Source organism: Anastrepha obliqua, chromosome 4 (genome assembly GCF_027943255.1).
Source record: "Anastrepha obliqua isolate idAnaObli1 chromosome 4, idAnaObli1_1.0, whole genome shotgun sequence".
Taxonomy (NCBI): Eukaryota; Metazoa; Arthropoda; class Insecta; order Diptera; family Tephritidae; genus Anastrepha; species Anastrepha obliqua.
Genome location: NC_072895.1, coordinates 22,724,385 through 22,738,428, shown reverse-complemented (window position 1 = coordinate 22,738,428; position 14,044 = coordinate 22,724,385). Strand labels below are relative to the sequence as shown.

The 14,044-nt window shown below is 41.2% G+C and overlaps 1 protein-coding gene across 1 annotated transcript in view; it reads right to left on the bottom strand.

The window, feature by feature from the left end:
• The window catches only part of LOC129243579 (uncharacterized), a 112,395-nt gene extending 100,685 nt beyond the window's left edge, over positions 1-11,710 (bottom strand). Inside the window, exon 1 of the mRNA XM_054880699.1 lies at positions 9,914-11,710. Within this exon, the coding sequence (XP_054736674.1) occupies positions 9,914-11,549 (1,636 nt within the window). The 5' untranslated portion in view covers positions 11,550-11,710. The remainder of the gene's footprint in view (positions 1-9,913) is intronic.
• Positions 11,711-14,044: the final 2,334 nt, after the last annotated feature.

The window sequence follows — 14,044 nt, the reverse complement described above, 5'->3', positions numbered from 1 at the left end:
TTAGACTTAGGAATGGGCTGCGAGTCAAGCTAAAAATAGAAAGACTTCAATATGCTTCAATATTTTTTTGCTAAAAAATTGCGGTATTTCACATAAATCTATTACGATTTCCTTTCAAAAGAAAATAAATTGAGCTTTCTTTATTTCAGTCTTATGCCGTTCGGCTACGTATTAAATACCAGAAAATTTTTAAGTGGAAGTAAAAGCACAACTAAATGTCATAGATTTTCAATTTGAAAACCAGCGGAAGTCAATATAATACAAGTGTTGCTAACTATCACCAGAGGAACAGTTATTTATTCAAGGAAAACAGTATTTATTATCCTGCATAAAGCGTAGCTATGAAAAGCTAAACAATTTCCGTAAAGCCACAACTCACAACTTCTGCACACAAGTAAATGGTTAAGCAAGTGCAACTTAGTTTTAACCCTAAGGTGTTTCGAAATCTTTGACTAAATATAAAAAAAATTAAATTTTATTTGAATAAAAAAAAAATTTAAAAACATTTTAAAGCTAATCTTTTTTGGAAGGTTCTTTTTGGACAGAAATTATAACTTATATAGTATAAACTAGCAAGGAACGGTGTATATGAGACAAAATATTTTCAAGAATGATAAAACTGAATTTTAAACTGGAACAAATCAAAAGTGGCTCAACCGCTTGAAGTACTATTTCCTTACTATAAAACTTTGAGATGCTTACTAAAAGTCTGCATTGTCCAATATTCAGAAAAAATATCCAAGTTCGGCAGAGAAGCACGTCGAAGGTAATTGCTAATATTCATTTCCATAACACATTTTGGCATGGCTCATAAAATTTATATTCCATTCCATTGGTTTTCTGGCTAGAAGTAATTTATTGCAATACTGAATACTTTAAAATGTACGCAAAATACAATATTTTTGTTAACAAAAGGGTTAAAGAGATTCACTTCAATGGCATACCAATAAAATGCAACACCAAAAGTTGCTTCAACAAAGTCCTGTTCAGTGCTTGGAAAGTTGAAAATTATTTCCAGTCATGATAACATTGCCAGCAGAAAAAACACCTTCACAAAAAACAACAACGAAACCGAACCAAACCAATGGATAAGTAAACAAAATAGACAACAAGTCGACGTAGTGGCTGCATAGAACGTACGCACTAGGGATGCAAATCCCGAGGAATAAAGATTAAATGTCAAGGGCCATGAACCGCTAAATAACACTAGTTTACGAATTTTCACTTGCAAAAGTGGTCCTCGACCAAAACGCGTTTTTTAGACAAATTTGAGGTCGCTGAAACCAAAAATGAATTTTATTTTTTTTTTCAAAGAATGGTTTCCGAGATATTCCCAAAAAACCTGTTTTTTGGGCAATAGTGCAGTTATTACCTGCAATCTCGAAAACAGTGCGCGCCATTTCTTTGAAGTACATAAATTTCGAAAGGCACCCATATAGCCTACATGGCAATATATAATTCGTGTCAATGGAAGTCGTAGTTTTCGCAAAACAGCTGTTGAAAGGCATTTTTTACATTTTTTATTAAATTATAAAAGTTTATTAACTTTTTTCTGGAACAAAAAACTTTTTTATATCGATATAAGATAAGTTTTCTCAAAGACAATTTTGTCACCTACATTTTTTTTGTCTAAATCGACGAAAAATTGTAGAAGTTATGACCCATAAAGTCAACACGTGTGTTTTTGCAGCTTTTGACATGCCTATGTTTGAGGTCGAAAATACACTTTTACTCTCAAACTTCTTCTTTTATGTTGCACGGAATCTTTACAAAGTTGCATCCAACAGACCTCAAATTAGTTTAAAAAACGCTTTTTGGTCGAGGACCATTTTTGGTGTAAACTAGTGTAATCTACTGCAATTGTTTTCCAAGTATGTAAAAGTCGAAAACGGTTAAACGCGAAGTCTTATTGTTAAAGTCTTATGAGCGCAGTAATTCACTCAGAGGTGTACCATTGCCTACTGAGGGGCGACCGCTATTAGAAAAAACTTTTTACATCGTTTGATGTTCCGTACCCAAGCACTACTGCATGGTAGTCACGCATCTACCTATTCCACTACGGTGACCACTTTTTCTTCTTCTTGATTGCCGCGATAACCGCTTACGTGAATTTGGCCGAGTTTAACAAAGCGCGCTAGTCGTTTCTTTCTCGTGCTAACCGGCGCCAGTTGGATACACCAAGTGAAGCCAAGTCCTTCTCCACATGATCTTTCCAACGCAGAGAAGATCTTTATCTTCTTCTTCCAGAGCTGGAACGTAAGTTTCCAAAGCCGGAGCGGTTGTTTTCATTCGGACAACATGACCCAGCCAACAAGGCCGAAGCCAGGGGTCACTATTTCGCCAAATTTAGATGGTAAATTTGTGGCTCACTAAATTTTGCTATATAACATTAAAAACAGTAGGACATATTGCAGAGGAGTTTTGAATGTCCACACAACCAGGTTCTCTCTATCCTTTAAATACTCTTTCTTGGTTTTAAGTGCACTGCGCAATATTGCCTGAGCTCTAGGGGAAGCTCTACGCTCATACACAATTCCATTCTATGTAGATGCTCTGGCTTATGCTTAAAAGAAAGTAAAGGGTTTTTCAATAAGGGCGGGTAGATGTTGAAATGGAATAAAATGGCGTTTGCCGTGTGGCATGTAGCGCCGTCCTGCTGGAACCACATGTCGTCTAGGTCCATATGGTTCAATATGGGCATAAGAAATTGGAAGGGCCTCCACGTCTACCGAAAAATGGGCGCAATGCGCGCAACGTTTGCGTTACTGAACACTCATTTTGATAATAAAGTTTTATCATTTCAACGTGCTGTTCAATCGTGTAACTTGCCATGATGATTTGGCATAAACAACTGAATAATAAACAAAAGATTTGATAGATGTCACCAAAACAAAATGGCTGCCACTGGGCGCCAAAATCGACCCGCACCAATTGAAACCGCCTTTACTTCGTAGGAGTCTGCTACATCAACCGTTTCATCCAACCTTGCGGATTCAAGCACATTGAATGCGGATGTCCATTCCTCCCTTGAGGGTTTGTGGGTGACAAGGGATCGGCTTGCATCTAACGTAAGAGAAAATTGGACAGTTACTGCGTAGTTGAGATCGAAGTTTCTGAGAATTGTAGAGTGCTTGACTAGAATTTTAAAGTGCTCGGTTCGGCTTGAAATGTTTACGGTTATCACATTTAGCATTGCATTGAACGCTCAAGTCTAAGTTGTCTAAAGTCTCCCAGTGATACCAGTGATTCCTTAAAACTTTTATTCGGCCAGCTGCTTAAGCAACTTCGGTTTGCTTTTGTGATAATTTCATGAGGCGGTGGCCGCCGTAGCCGAATGAGTTGGTGCGTGATTACCATTCGGAATTCACAGAGAGAACGTAGGTTCGAATCTCGGTGAGACACCCAAATTAAGACTTTTCTAATAGTGGTCGCCCCTCGGCTGGCAATGGCAAACCTTCAAGTGTATTTCTGCCATGAAAAAGCCTCCGATCGGAGTCGGCTTGAAGCTGTAGGTCCCTTCATTTGTGGAGTAACATCAAGACGCACACCACAAATAGGAGGAGGAGCTCGGCCAAATACCCAAAAATGGTGTACGCGCCAACTTAAAAGAGATTCTCACACAAAGATTTCACCGAAAATCATCCCGTTATCTTGCACTTGTCTCGCAAAGTCTAATATGGGCATCCCTACTGCACATGAAGATATATACATTCACATGCAAGCATGCGTTGCAGATTTCTATACCTTGTATACATCTACACATACAGCAACTACAATGCCAGTTGCATCAAAAACTTTGCTTCAGCACGCATCAGCAAACGAACCCCAACTGGGACTGACTCGTTGTGGCGGGCAATGTTTAACAGCCACGCGGGTCATGTGCCGAACTCTCAGCGGATGTGTAGAACGAAATTGCCACTCAAGCCAGCGCTAGTCTACACGTTCGAGTCATGTCGAATATTTTCCAAGCAGCGAGGTTTGTTATAATTTACGTGGTGCATTTAGATATTTTGTTGTTGTTTGTAATTGTTTTTGTTTTTATTCATTTGGTTTTTTGGTGACATCTCCTAGCTAAGTCACTTGCCTGCCGAGGAAAGTAATTTCAATAAAAATTCATTTCGTCGAAAAACTTTTTGTTGCTTCTGTTATTGTTATGGCTATGAGTTTTTCATTGTTGTGTTTAATTTTGCTGTTGTTATTGTTGTGGCGCACATGTTGCTTGTTTACTTTGTGCTGTATGTGTACACTTGGGCAACTCGATGGGATTTTATTGCGATATTCGCTTTTTCGCAATCATTCCTTACGGCGGGAGTAGGGAGTGAACCCTTCCTTTGGGTTATGGCAATTTTTATTGCTACTTGGCATTGATAAAAATATAAAATATAAAAACACGTTGAAATACGCATTCATAACATATTTACTTTATTTACACCAACAACTCCCATAAAATGTTGCAACTCAACTGTGTCACCTCAGTGGCTTCCGAGCAATGATCAACAATTGAGCGCTGCTGAACAATAGCTCCCACGTTGACTATCAATAATTTGTCTCACAATTGGGTCGCAACACCAATTGCATATACAGCAAGAACAAGAACAACTTTTTTTATATTTATTATGGCATAGAACTTCCGTAAAATTTCAAATGCTAGTCACGTCAACTGGCGCTGTACCTGCACTCGTACAGTGCAACTCACAGTGAGACACGATTCAAAGGTCCATGTGACTTTATCGATTTGCTTTGGATTTATATAGACTTCATTCCCAAGAAAGTTCGGCGGCAATGGTTGTCATTTCAATTGTGAATGTGCGAACAAATGAATTGAATGAAAAAGGGGAGGTCGGAGGAAGTTGTTTATATTTTGACGTAACTCAAATTAGTATGAAGTTCAGTTTTGTTGTGTCTTCATATCTATCTTTGAACTGTCAGGCACAGCGGAGTGCTAGAAATTTTGTTGTTGCTCTTATAAAAGCAACAAAGATACGCATTTTTGGAGTTGCTGACGTGAGTGTCCTCGGATGGATATAAGTACGTCTGCGCCATTTCGGTAACGTGAACCTAACAGGTGGGAGAATGAAATCAGTTAGGACTCTTAACTATGATTGTTGTTGATATGGTTACTTTTGACGGCCTAAACGATTGATTAAGCAGCTGCAAGGGTTAATTCTTATTGCCCTCCAAAAATTTCTTTTCAACCAAGAGACCTAAAATAATCATTCTCTCCCATAAGGCGAATGATAGACGTTTTCTTTATATGGAAGAAAACAGCCAACACCACCAGTAAAAAAAAGTCCACGCAAATGGGGAAAGTCTCTGATCGCCAGTCACTTGGAAGTGGCCAGAACGACTCTTCTGCATACGGACAAGCATCTCGCAACTTCCGGGCTTTGCGCAACTATCCTCTGGATAGCTTTCGAGCATCCGTTTGAGAGCGAGCAAATGTGAGAAGGCGAAACAACCAGTCTATCTGGTTGTGTGCCAGGGTCGGGACCCGCCACATAAAAAAACACCAAACCAATGAAAAGACGAAGAGCTGCCTCGTATAAGAAATGTGTATTCTAATGACGACCCCTGCAAACGAACTAAGGGCTATAATGGGTGTCTCTATGCAGCTGGCGGATGCCCTCTCAAAATGTAAGGCTGGCATTACCGCCATTCAGCAAATGCGATGAATAGCGGCAGGTACCCATAAAATGGCAACCTGCGATATCCGCTACACCTACATGCGGGGAAGCACATGTTTGGGTGTGGATTTGTGGCAAGCGCGAAGCTGCGAGCCGCTGTGTCGCGTTTTAGAGCTGTTGGCGAACGGCTGGCCATAATCGCATTAAAACTAAGTTCTTCCACATCCGCCTCATATGCACACATGCACAAATGAGAAGTGTGAATCGACGAAGGACGACTTCTATGCGCTACTCAAAAAAATCCAAAACACGACGTTAAAATTATTATTATTAAAAAAATTGCTAAAAAGAAGACTTCCGCCCAACTATCGGAAAGTTCAGCCTACACCACACCAGTTTAAACAACGGTGTAAGGTTGATCAACTTCGCCGGCGCACGAAATATGGTAGTCTGTTTTACCAGATTCCAACATCTGTATGTATGTACCCTGCCCAACGAACCGGGCATCAAATAGATCATGTTGTGATTGACGGAAGACACTCATCTAGCATCCTCGATGTTCGTGCAATGCGAGATCCAAACATCGGCTCCGATCACTTCCTTACAGCAGTCAAGGTACGCGCACCCTTAATTGTAAAGAAAATAAAGCGTGCAATGATGCAAAGAAAGGTGTACGTCAAAAAGCTGATATCGCAACAGACTGTCAACGCCTACTTCGTTCACCTCACTGAACATCTCCAGCAGCATCCAACACCTGACGAAAACTTCAGAAACTTGTGAAAACTTCTTTGGTTATCAGCCGATGATATGGCGATGAGTGTCAGACGGCAACCGCAGTAAAAACGCTGCTTACCAACGCTTGATAGAGTCTGAAGAAGTAAGAAGTCATTAAGAACTGAAGACAGGCGCACCATCAGGCGCAAAAAACGGGAAGAAGAAAGGCGTGAACAAGAGGAAATCAAGATAAGTCACAACAAAAATTACGCCCGAAATTTTTATAAAAAAGTGAAGAGAGTTGAAGTCACAAGGTTTCAAGACAGGAGCTTCATTCTGTAGAGACCAAAATGGTGGCCTGGTAATGAATTCGCAAGGTGTGCTGAGGTTGTGGAGGGAACACTTCTCCACGCTGTTGGCGATCGTAGAACAAAACAATCCTGCCTCTGGAGCTGATACTCCGCAATCTTCAATCAGGGATGACGGAGTGCTGGATCTGCTCCCAAGTCTTGCCGAAGCGAGAGTTGTAATGCAGCGACTCAAAAACGACAAAGCTGCCGGAGCTGATGGCCTAACTGGCGAGCGGTTTAAAGCTGGAGCAGTTGGTGGTGGTAGCGGCATGCATTGACTTGATATGGCAAGCAAAAAATATGACCGGTGAGTCGGTGATGCAGCCTCAGTACCCTTTGTCCTATCCTAAAGTAAAGTGGCCTCATGGATTGCGCAAACTATCTAGGGATCAGCCGAATCTCCATAGGCTATAAGGTTCTATCCCGCCTGCTATGTGATAAACTGAATCCCTAATTGGCCTGTACCAGTGCGGTTTTAGACCTGGTCGCTCCATCATCGACCAAATATTCATACTGCGGAAGTTCCTGGCGAAGACCCATGAGGACCAAGTCAACACGTATCACCTCTTCGTCGACTACAAGGCAGCTTTTGATTCCACGATATCGCATAATGTCTGAGCTCGGTATCCCTGCTAAGCTGATACGGCTGAACAGAATGACGTTGAGCAGCACACAAAGCTACACGTCAAGCTAGGAAAGGACCTCTCCGAAGCTTTTCTAGGTTTCAGACAAGGTGAGTCATTGTCATGGGATCTTCTCAACTTTGTTTTGGAAAGTTTGGTTCGCAGGGCGGGGGTAGATGGAAACGGAAGTTTTTCTATAAAAGTGTCCAACTCCTTGCGTATGTTGATGACATCGACATACCAAACGGGATGTTGCCGCCACCTTGACGGCTATTGAAAAGGAGTCCGCACGATTTCGTCTGAACGTAAACAAGTGCAAAATCAAGTATATGCTGGCATCCTGCAGGGAGTCGCGCCATCTTAAACCACAGGTCAAAGTTAACACCCATAAATTCGAGGGTTTCATTTGTCTTGGTTCCACAATTACCAGCAACAACAATGTCAGCCTTGAAATCAAGCGAAGGTTAACTCTTGCTAACAGGTGTTACTATGCACCAAGTGCGGAATTGAGTAGTAAACCCTCTCTCAACGAACAAACACAACACTCTACAAAACACTCATCATCCCGGTGCTTCTCTATGACGCTGAAACCTGGATAGTCAAGCAATCAGATGCAACTGCTCTAAGAGGTGTCGAGGAGAAAGTGCTTCACCACCTTTTGGCAGCGCTCGCGTAGATGACGGTTAGCGCATTCGAATGAACCACGAGCTATACGGAGATATTAACACAGTCACCCCTCAATCGTGTCACCCTGCAGCAACGACGGTGGCTGGGTCATGTCGTCCGTAGGGCTCCGGGTGCGAGTGTGTTTGAACCGGTAATTGGCGGTCGAGGCCGAAGAGGGTTTCTTCGTGTCCGATGCAGGGACCAAATTGAAAATGACCTGGCTTCTTTTGGATTACGAAACTGTAAAAAGTGTGCGGAAAACAGAGACACTTGGCGAGACATTATTCGGCAGGCTGTAACTCTGTAACAGGTTGTTACAGTCAATTATGTATGTAAGTAAGTATTAACCATTTGTACTCGGCCAATTTGACGATGCTTATTAGCCACCTTGAAGCTAATACGCCAATCCTTTAGACCCGTTAAGGATTAGTGTTATGCAGATAGGAATAAGGCCGGAATCTATCAAGGAAGCTTTAGTTTGACTTTGACTATTTGTTGATAAGATGCGCTACTGCAAATCTCAACTTAGCTTCATAAATGGAATCACGTTTCATAAATAATGATAATTTTTGTTCTTTCTAATAAAATGATTTTTTTTTTTTCATTTGTAGATAGTCATTTTGAAATCTTCAGTATTTGGACCACCCTGTGCATAAAATATCTGTATTAAAAATAAATCGTTGACGCGTACACTTCTGTTCGGTGTTTGGTCGAGCTTCTCTTCCTATTTGTGGTGTGCATCTTGATGTTTTCCCCGAACGGCAGATATTTTTTATGAAGAGCTTTTTCATAGCAGAAATACACTCAGAGGTTTGCCATTGCCTGCCGAGGGGTGCCGCTGTTAGAAAAAAACTTTTTCTATTATTTGATGTTCATGCTCGGAGATTCAAATCTGTGCATTACCGAATGGTATTCTCGCACCAACACTCTACAAGGCTCTCATCATGCCCGTCCTAACGTATGGCGCAGAACCGTGGACGATGACAATATCCGATGAAGCGACGCTTGGAGTGTTTGAGAGAAAGATTCTGCGCAAGATTTTTGGACCTTGGCACGTTAGCAACTGTGAACGATGAGCTGTATACGGTGAACATAGCGCAGCGAATAAAGATCCAGCGGGTACGTTGGCTGGGTCTTGTCCTCCGAATGGATGCAAACGCTCCGACTGTGAAAGTATTCAATGCGGTACCAGCTGGTAGTAGCAGAGGAAGAGAAAGGCCTCCTCTGCGTTGCAAAAATCAGATGGAGAAGGACTTGGCTTCACTTGGTGTGTCCAGCTGGCGCCGGTTAGCACGAGAAAGAAACGATTGGTGCGCTTTGTTCAACTCACGTTAGCGGTTATCGCGCCAATTAAGAAGAAGAAGAAGTCTCGCACCCACCCTCCGGCTACGGAGGCCGGCGAAAAATAACTGTAATACGAAATGTATAATTAATTCTTTCACCTTTAAGCTCAGACTGTGATTTCGCTTTTACTAAAATGGAAATCTTACGAAATCTCGCCACAATGTTTTTCAAGTTCTGACTTTATAAAAAAAAAATAGTTTATGTTTAACTGGCTGAAAAACGAATAAATAATAATGCATGCTAGCGAAAAGCAACAAGAACAAGCGAGTAAATAGAAACAAAACACAACAACTACAACAATGCTTAAATTGCTTAAGAAAAAATTGAACAAATTTTGAGGTTAGATTCATGTCGTTCCTAATTTCGTTCAAATTATTTTGATGCATTCATTTCATTCTCTCTTTTTAATATTTGGAATATTTTAATTCTGCAATTTTTTTTTTTTTTCATTTGCGATACTCGATTTTTTGTTTTGAATTTTTTATTTTTTTTTTATTTTCTATTTTAGAAAAGCCGCTTAAAACTGCAAAACTGTAAATCTTAATTTGATTAGTTATTGTAAAGAATTTTGTGTTTTGGGGGCACCTGTCACCTTTCTGGGGCACAACACCACTACTAACGGACGCCGCACGTCTGTCGCGACTCGGCATCTCAGGCTGTTCGGCGGAGAGTGAGCGCGCATTCATGGCCCCTTTTCCTTCGTTCGGCGAGCGCGCAAACAATCCACCACCGCCTCCACTTCCGCTGGCCATGCTCCGCGCATCCATTTGCGGTGAATACTGACTGCTGGCGCTCGATAGCGAACCAGTTGGCGCCGAGTTCGGCGTCTTCGGCTGCAACTTATACTTGGGCTCGCCCGACTCGAAGAACGCATCGAAGTTACGTTGACGCAAATTTTCGCAATTAAAAACTGGATTATCCACAAGTAGTTGCAGATCTTCCTTCAAGCGGTTGGACTCACGCTGATCTGTTGAGGTAGAACGTCCAAGGCGACCCAGTGGCAAATGTAATTTGGGACGCAAACGTGACGATTTGCTTGGAGTCGGCGACTTGGGTCGTGGCTCTGGTGGCAGATTCATTGGCGACATAGGCCGGCCCCAGCCGGGGCCGTAGATAATCTGTGTCGGATCGGGTGAGGGTGGTTCGAGAAATACGCTTGGACTGCGATCGCGCGCACTAACTAACTGGCCGCCACCTCCCATGGACGTGGCGCCAGCATATTCATCCATGTGATCCAGCTCGTGGCTGTGCTGGGGTGTTGCACCCCGTTGCGGCGTCAGACCCCGTTGAGGTGTGGAGCCACCTACGGCTGTGCTACGCTCAAGCGCTGATCGTTGGCCACCCTGTCGGCCCTGCAGCGAATGTGAACTGCCCGCTGCATTGTTCTGCATTTGGACGGATGTTGTTGCGGTGGCGGGCAAAGTAGCGCGTGCCGAAATACTGTTTTGCTTCAGCTGTTGCTGCTGCTGCTTCTGAGATTCCAAATGTTTGAGTAGCTGCTCTTGCTGCTGCTGTTGCTGTAACAGCAGTAGCTGTTGCTGTTGAAGCTGTTGTTGTTGTTGATGTTGGAGTAAAAGAAGTTGCTGCTGTTGTTGCGAATTCGCAGGCGGCGGCGCCAATTGCAGTGGCTGTTGTCGCGGTGGTGTCTGTTGATGTATGCTACGGCTACGGCTACTCCTGTTGCTACGCACACTAGACTGCTTCGAGGTGGTGGCGTCTGGTGTGGGCACAGCCGAGCCTGAGTGGGTGAGTGATGTGCGTGATGTGCGCGAAGTGCGTCGCGTAGGTGTCGGCGGTAGGGAGTTCGAGGCGTGCGTCAATACAACCGATTGAGGTGGTTGTGCGGGGTCGTAAGTGAAGGCGGTGGTGAAGACTGGTGCAGCAGTGGGCGCGGACGCGGACGCGCTATTGACGGGCTTTGGTGTCGAGTTGTAAGCTGGTGCAGTGGCGGTGGTGGTGGTGGTGTTGGCGCTGAAGCTGGGGCTGTTGGCGCCTTTTGTTGCAGTTCTACTGCTGTTGTTGTTGTGGGCGACTGCTGTGGCGTTGCTGTTGCTGGTTGCAGTGGTGGTGCCGTTGGCCGATGATGATGGGCGTTGTGATCTTGGTGGTATCTCAATTGGCACTTCGGGTTCGCGCAGACAGTCGAGTGTTGGTCGTGGAGCTAGTCGTGGTATAGCGGGACCGTATGTCATCAAAATGAGTTCATCAGCTGGAAATATCACAAACATTCCTGGCCGCCCCCATGTGACATGGTGACTCTGCGAAGCTCACACACTCTGCTCTCACAGTGGCGAATTTGGAGATGGAATTGGCAGAATGTGGGACTTAAAAAGTGAGTGGCTCTTTGTCTTTTATACGCTCGGTGGGATGTTTACTGTGCTTTAGTGGTTGATTGTTTTTTTTGTTTTTTGCATTTAGTTATCACTTTGCTCGTGTTTGCTTAGCATTTAAAGTAAGTTTTTTTTTATTTTATATTCTATTTTATTATTGCTAATTTTAGTTATTTTTATTTAGTTTTTTTCAGTTTTCTATACTAATTATTTAAAATTTGCTTTAAATTTATTTGTATATTTTATTTAGAATTTATTTAATTTAACTAAAGTTTCGTGGTTGTCTTTTTTCGTTTCTTTTGCTTTGAATACAACTAAGCTCAAAATTTGTTGAACTAAAGACGTTTGCCAAAAAAAGTTTTCAAATTATAATTTAAGTACAACATTGATAAAAGTAGATAGAAATATTGTATAAAGGTAGACGAACGTATGTAAATATGTCATCAAAAATAAAGTTACATCCACATAGTAAATATATGCAGTGCTGTGAATACTTAAAGCCTATTTGGAGCAACGTACTTTTTTAACTTAGAGAAAGCAAATATCACAAATTAAACTGATACATCCCGCGCTATCCGTCGTTTAGTTGTGTAGTCGTCATTTAGAACGTTGCATGTTGATCAGAATCTGGAAAATAAAATAAACGAAATTTAGTCATTAGTTAGAGGAGATATTTTAATTGCTGAGTGTTAATTAATTAAAAATAAATGTTAAAATTAGTTAATTCTGGCAGTAAAAGATCGTTCAAGGGCTTCTAGGCGTCAGTACCAAATTTTAGTAGTGTATAATTACATCATCTTTCCCATTTGTCAACTAGACAGATATACAATTTTACGTATACAAGAAAGCTTTAAAATTATTGAAAGTTATTATGCAAATTTGCGACCCTAAAAGGACACAAATAAATTAATGAAATGATTTTCCAAATTTAACCCTTAAATGGCACAAATAAATGAATGAAGTAATTTTCCAACTTTAACCCTTAAATGGCACAAATAAATTAATAAAATAATTTTCTAAATTTAACCCTTAAATGGTGCAAATAGATGAATGAAATAATTTTCCAAATTCAACCCTTAAATGGCACAAATAAATTAATAAAATAATTTTCTAAATTTAACCCTTAAATGGTACAAGTAAATAAATGAAATAATTTTCCAAATTTAACCCTTAAATGGCACAAATAAATTAATAAAATAATTTTCTAAATTTAACCCTTAAATGATACAAATAGATGAATGAAATAATTTTCTAAATTTAACCCTTAAATGGTACAAATAATATAGATGAATGAAATAATTTTCTAAATTTAACCCTTAAATGGCACAAATCCCTGGAGTGACTCTATAATGCCGTGCTGAACCAATGTGAAAAAATATGTACCTAATACTGTAAGAGATTCTTACATTTATCTTGACTTAAATTTAGATTTAGTTTTGAACCGTAAACTCGATTAAAGGGCTTATACTTTTTCGACACAAAAAACAAAATTCATCATTTTTATTACTACATAATTTGACATAATTTTGACGGCCTCGATAGTCTAACGTAAGTGCACTAGCCTGCCATCCCAGAGGCTGCGGGTTCGAGTCCCACGTAAAGCGCGACCCTCACACTTTTCCAAATTTACCTACTTTCCTAGTTTTTACAAAAAAAAAAAAAAATTAATTCCTCAACCCCAAAAACTTATCCTTTCCATCCTTACTCCCGCACAATAGTCAGTGCATTATTTGCATTTTGGCTGCTAAAACAGGTAAAAAGCAAAGAAAAAGACCCAGTTACACATTGCATCAGTGGCGCCAGCAAGAGGAAGCGGGCAATCGCGGTAATAGCGCAGACACACCAAAATTTAGCGAAGTACTCAACCATCTGTGCGATCCTTCTAGCAGAAAAATGTGAAACACAGATGGCGCTCCAAGCAGTAAGAAGGGGTTGTTCCTAAGCAACGACAGGTGGACATTCCCACTACTTAGGACTGGTAGCGGCAGGCTAATCACCAACCCCTATCAGAAATAGATTAATGAAACCAACGCAAGACTGAGTCTTATCGAGGCCTTATGCTCCTGAGAGAAGTGAACAAGGAAAAAATAAATATGGAAATGACCGATCTCTAAGAACAACATATCGAAATATTTTTAATTTTTTTTTTGGTGGAAATAATGGCCCGAATGAGTCGACAATTCAAAGCTTGCCGAAAAATGCTAATAAACTGGTGCTGTCGAAGATAGAAAAATAACTGACAGACCAGAAACTGGACGTTCTATGGAGAATATTATTGCTGTAGTGCAAAATGTTGTTGAACAACCTACAACAACGATATCTTGACGTTCCCAACAAAAACGCATTCATGAATTGGCTATTTGGGCGATTTTACATAAGGGTAACAATAGAAA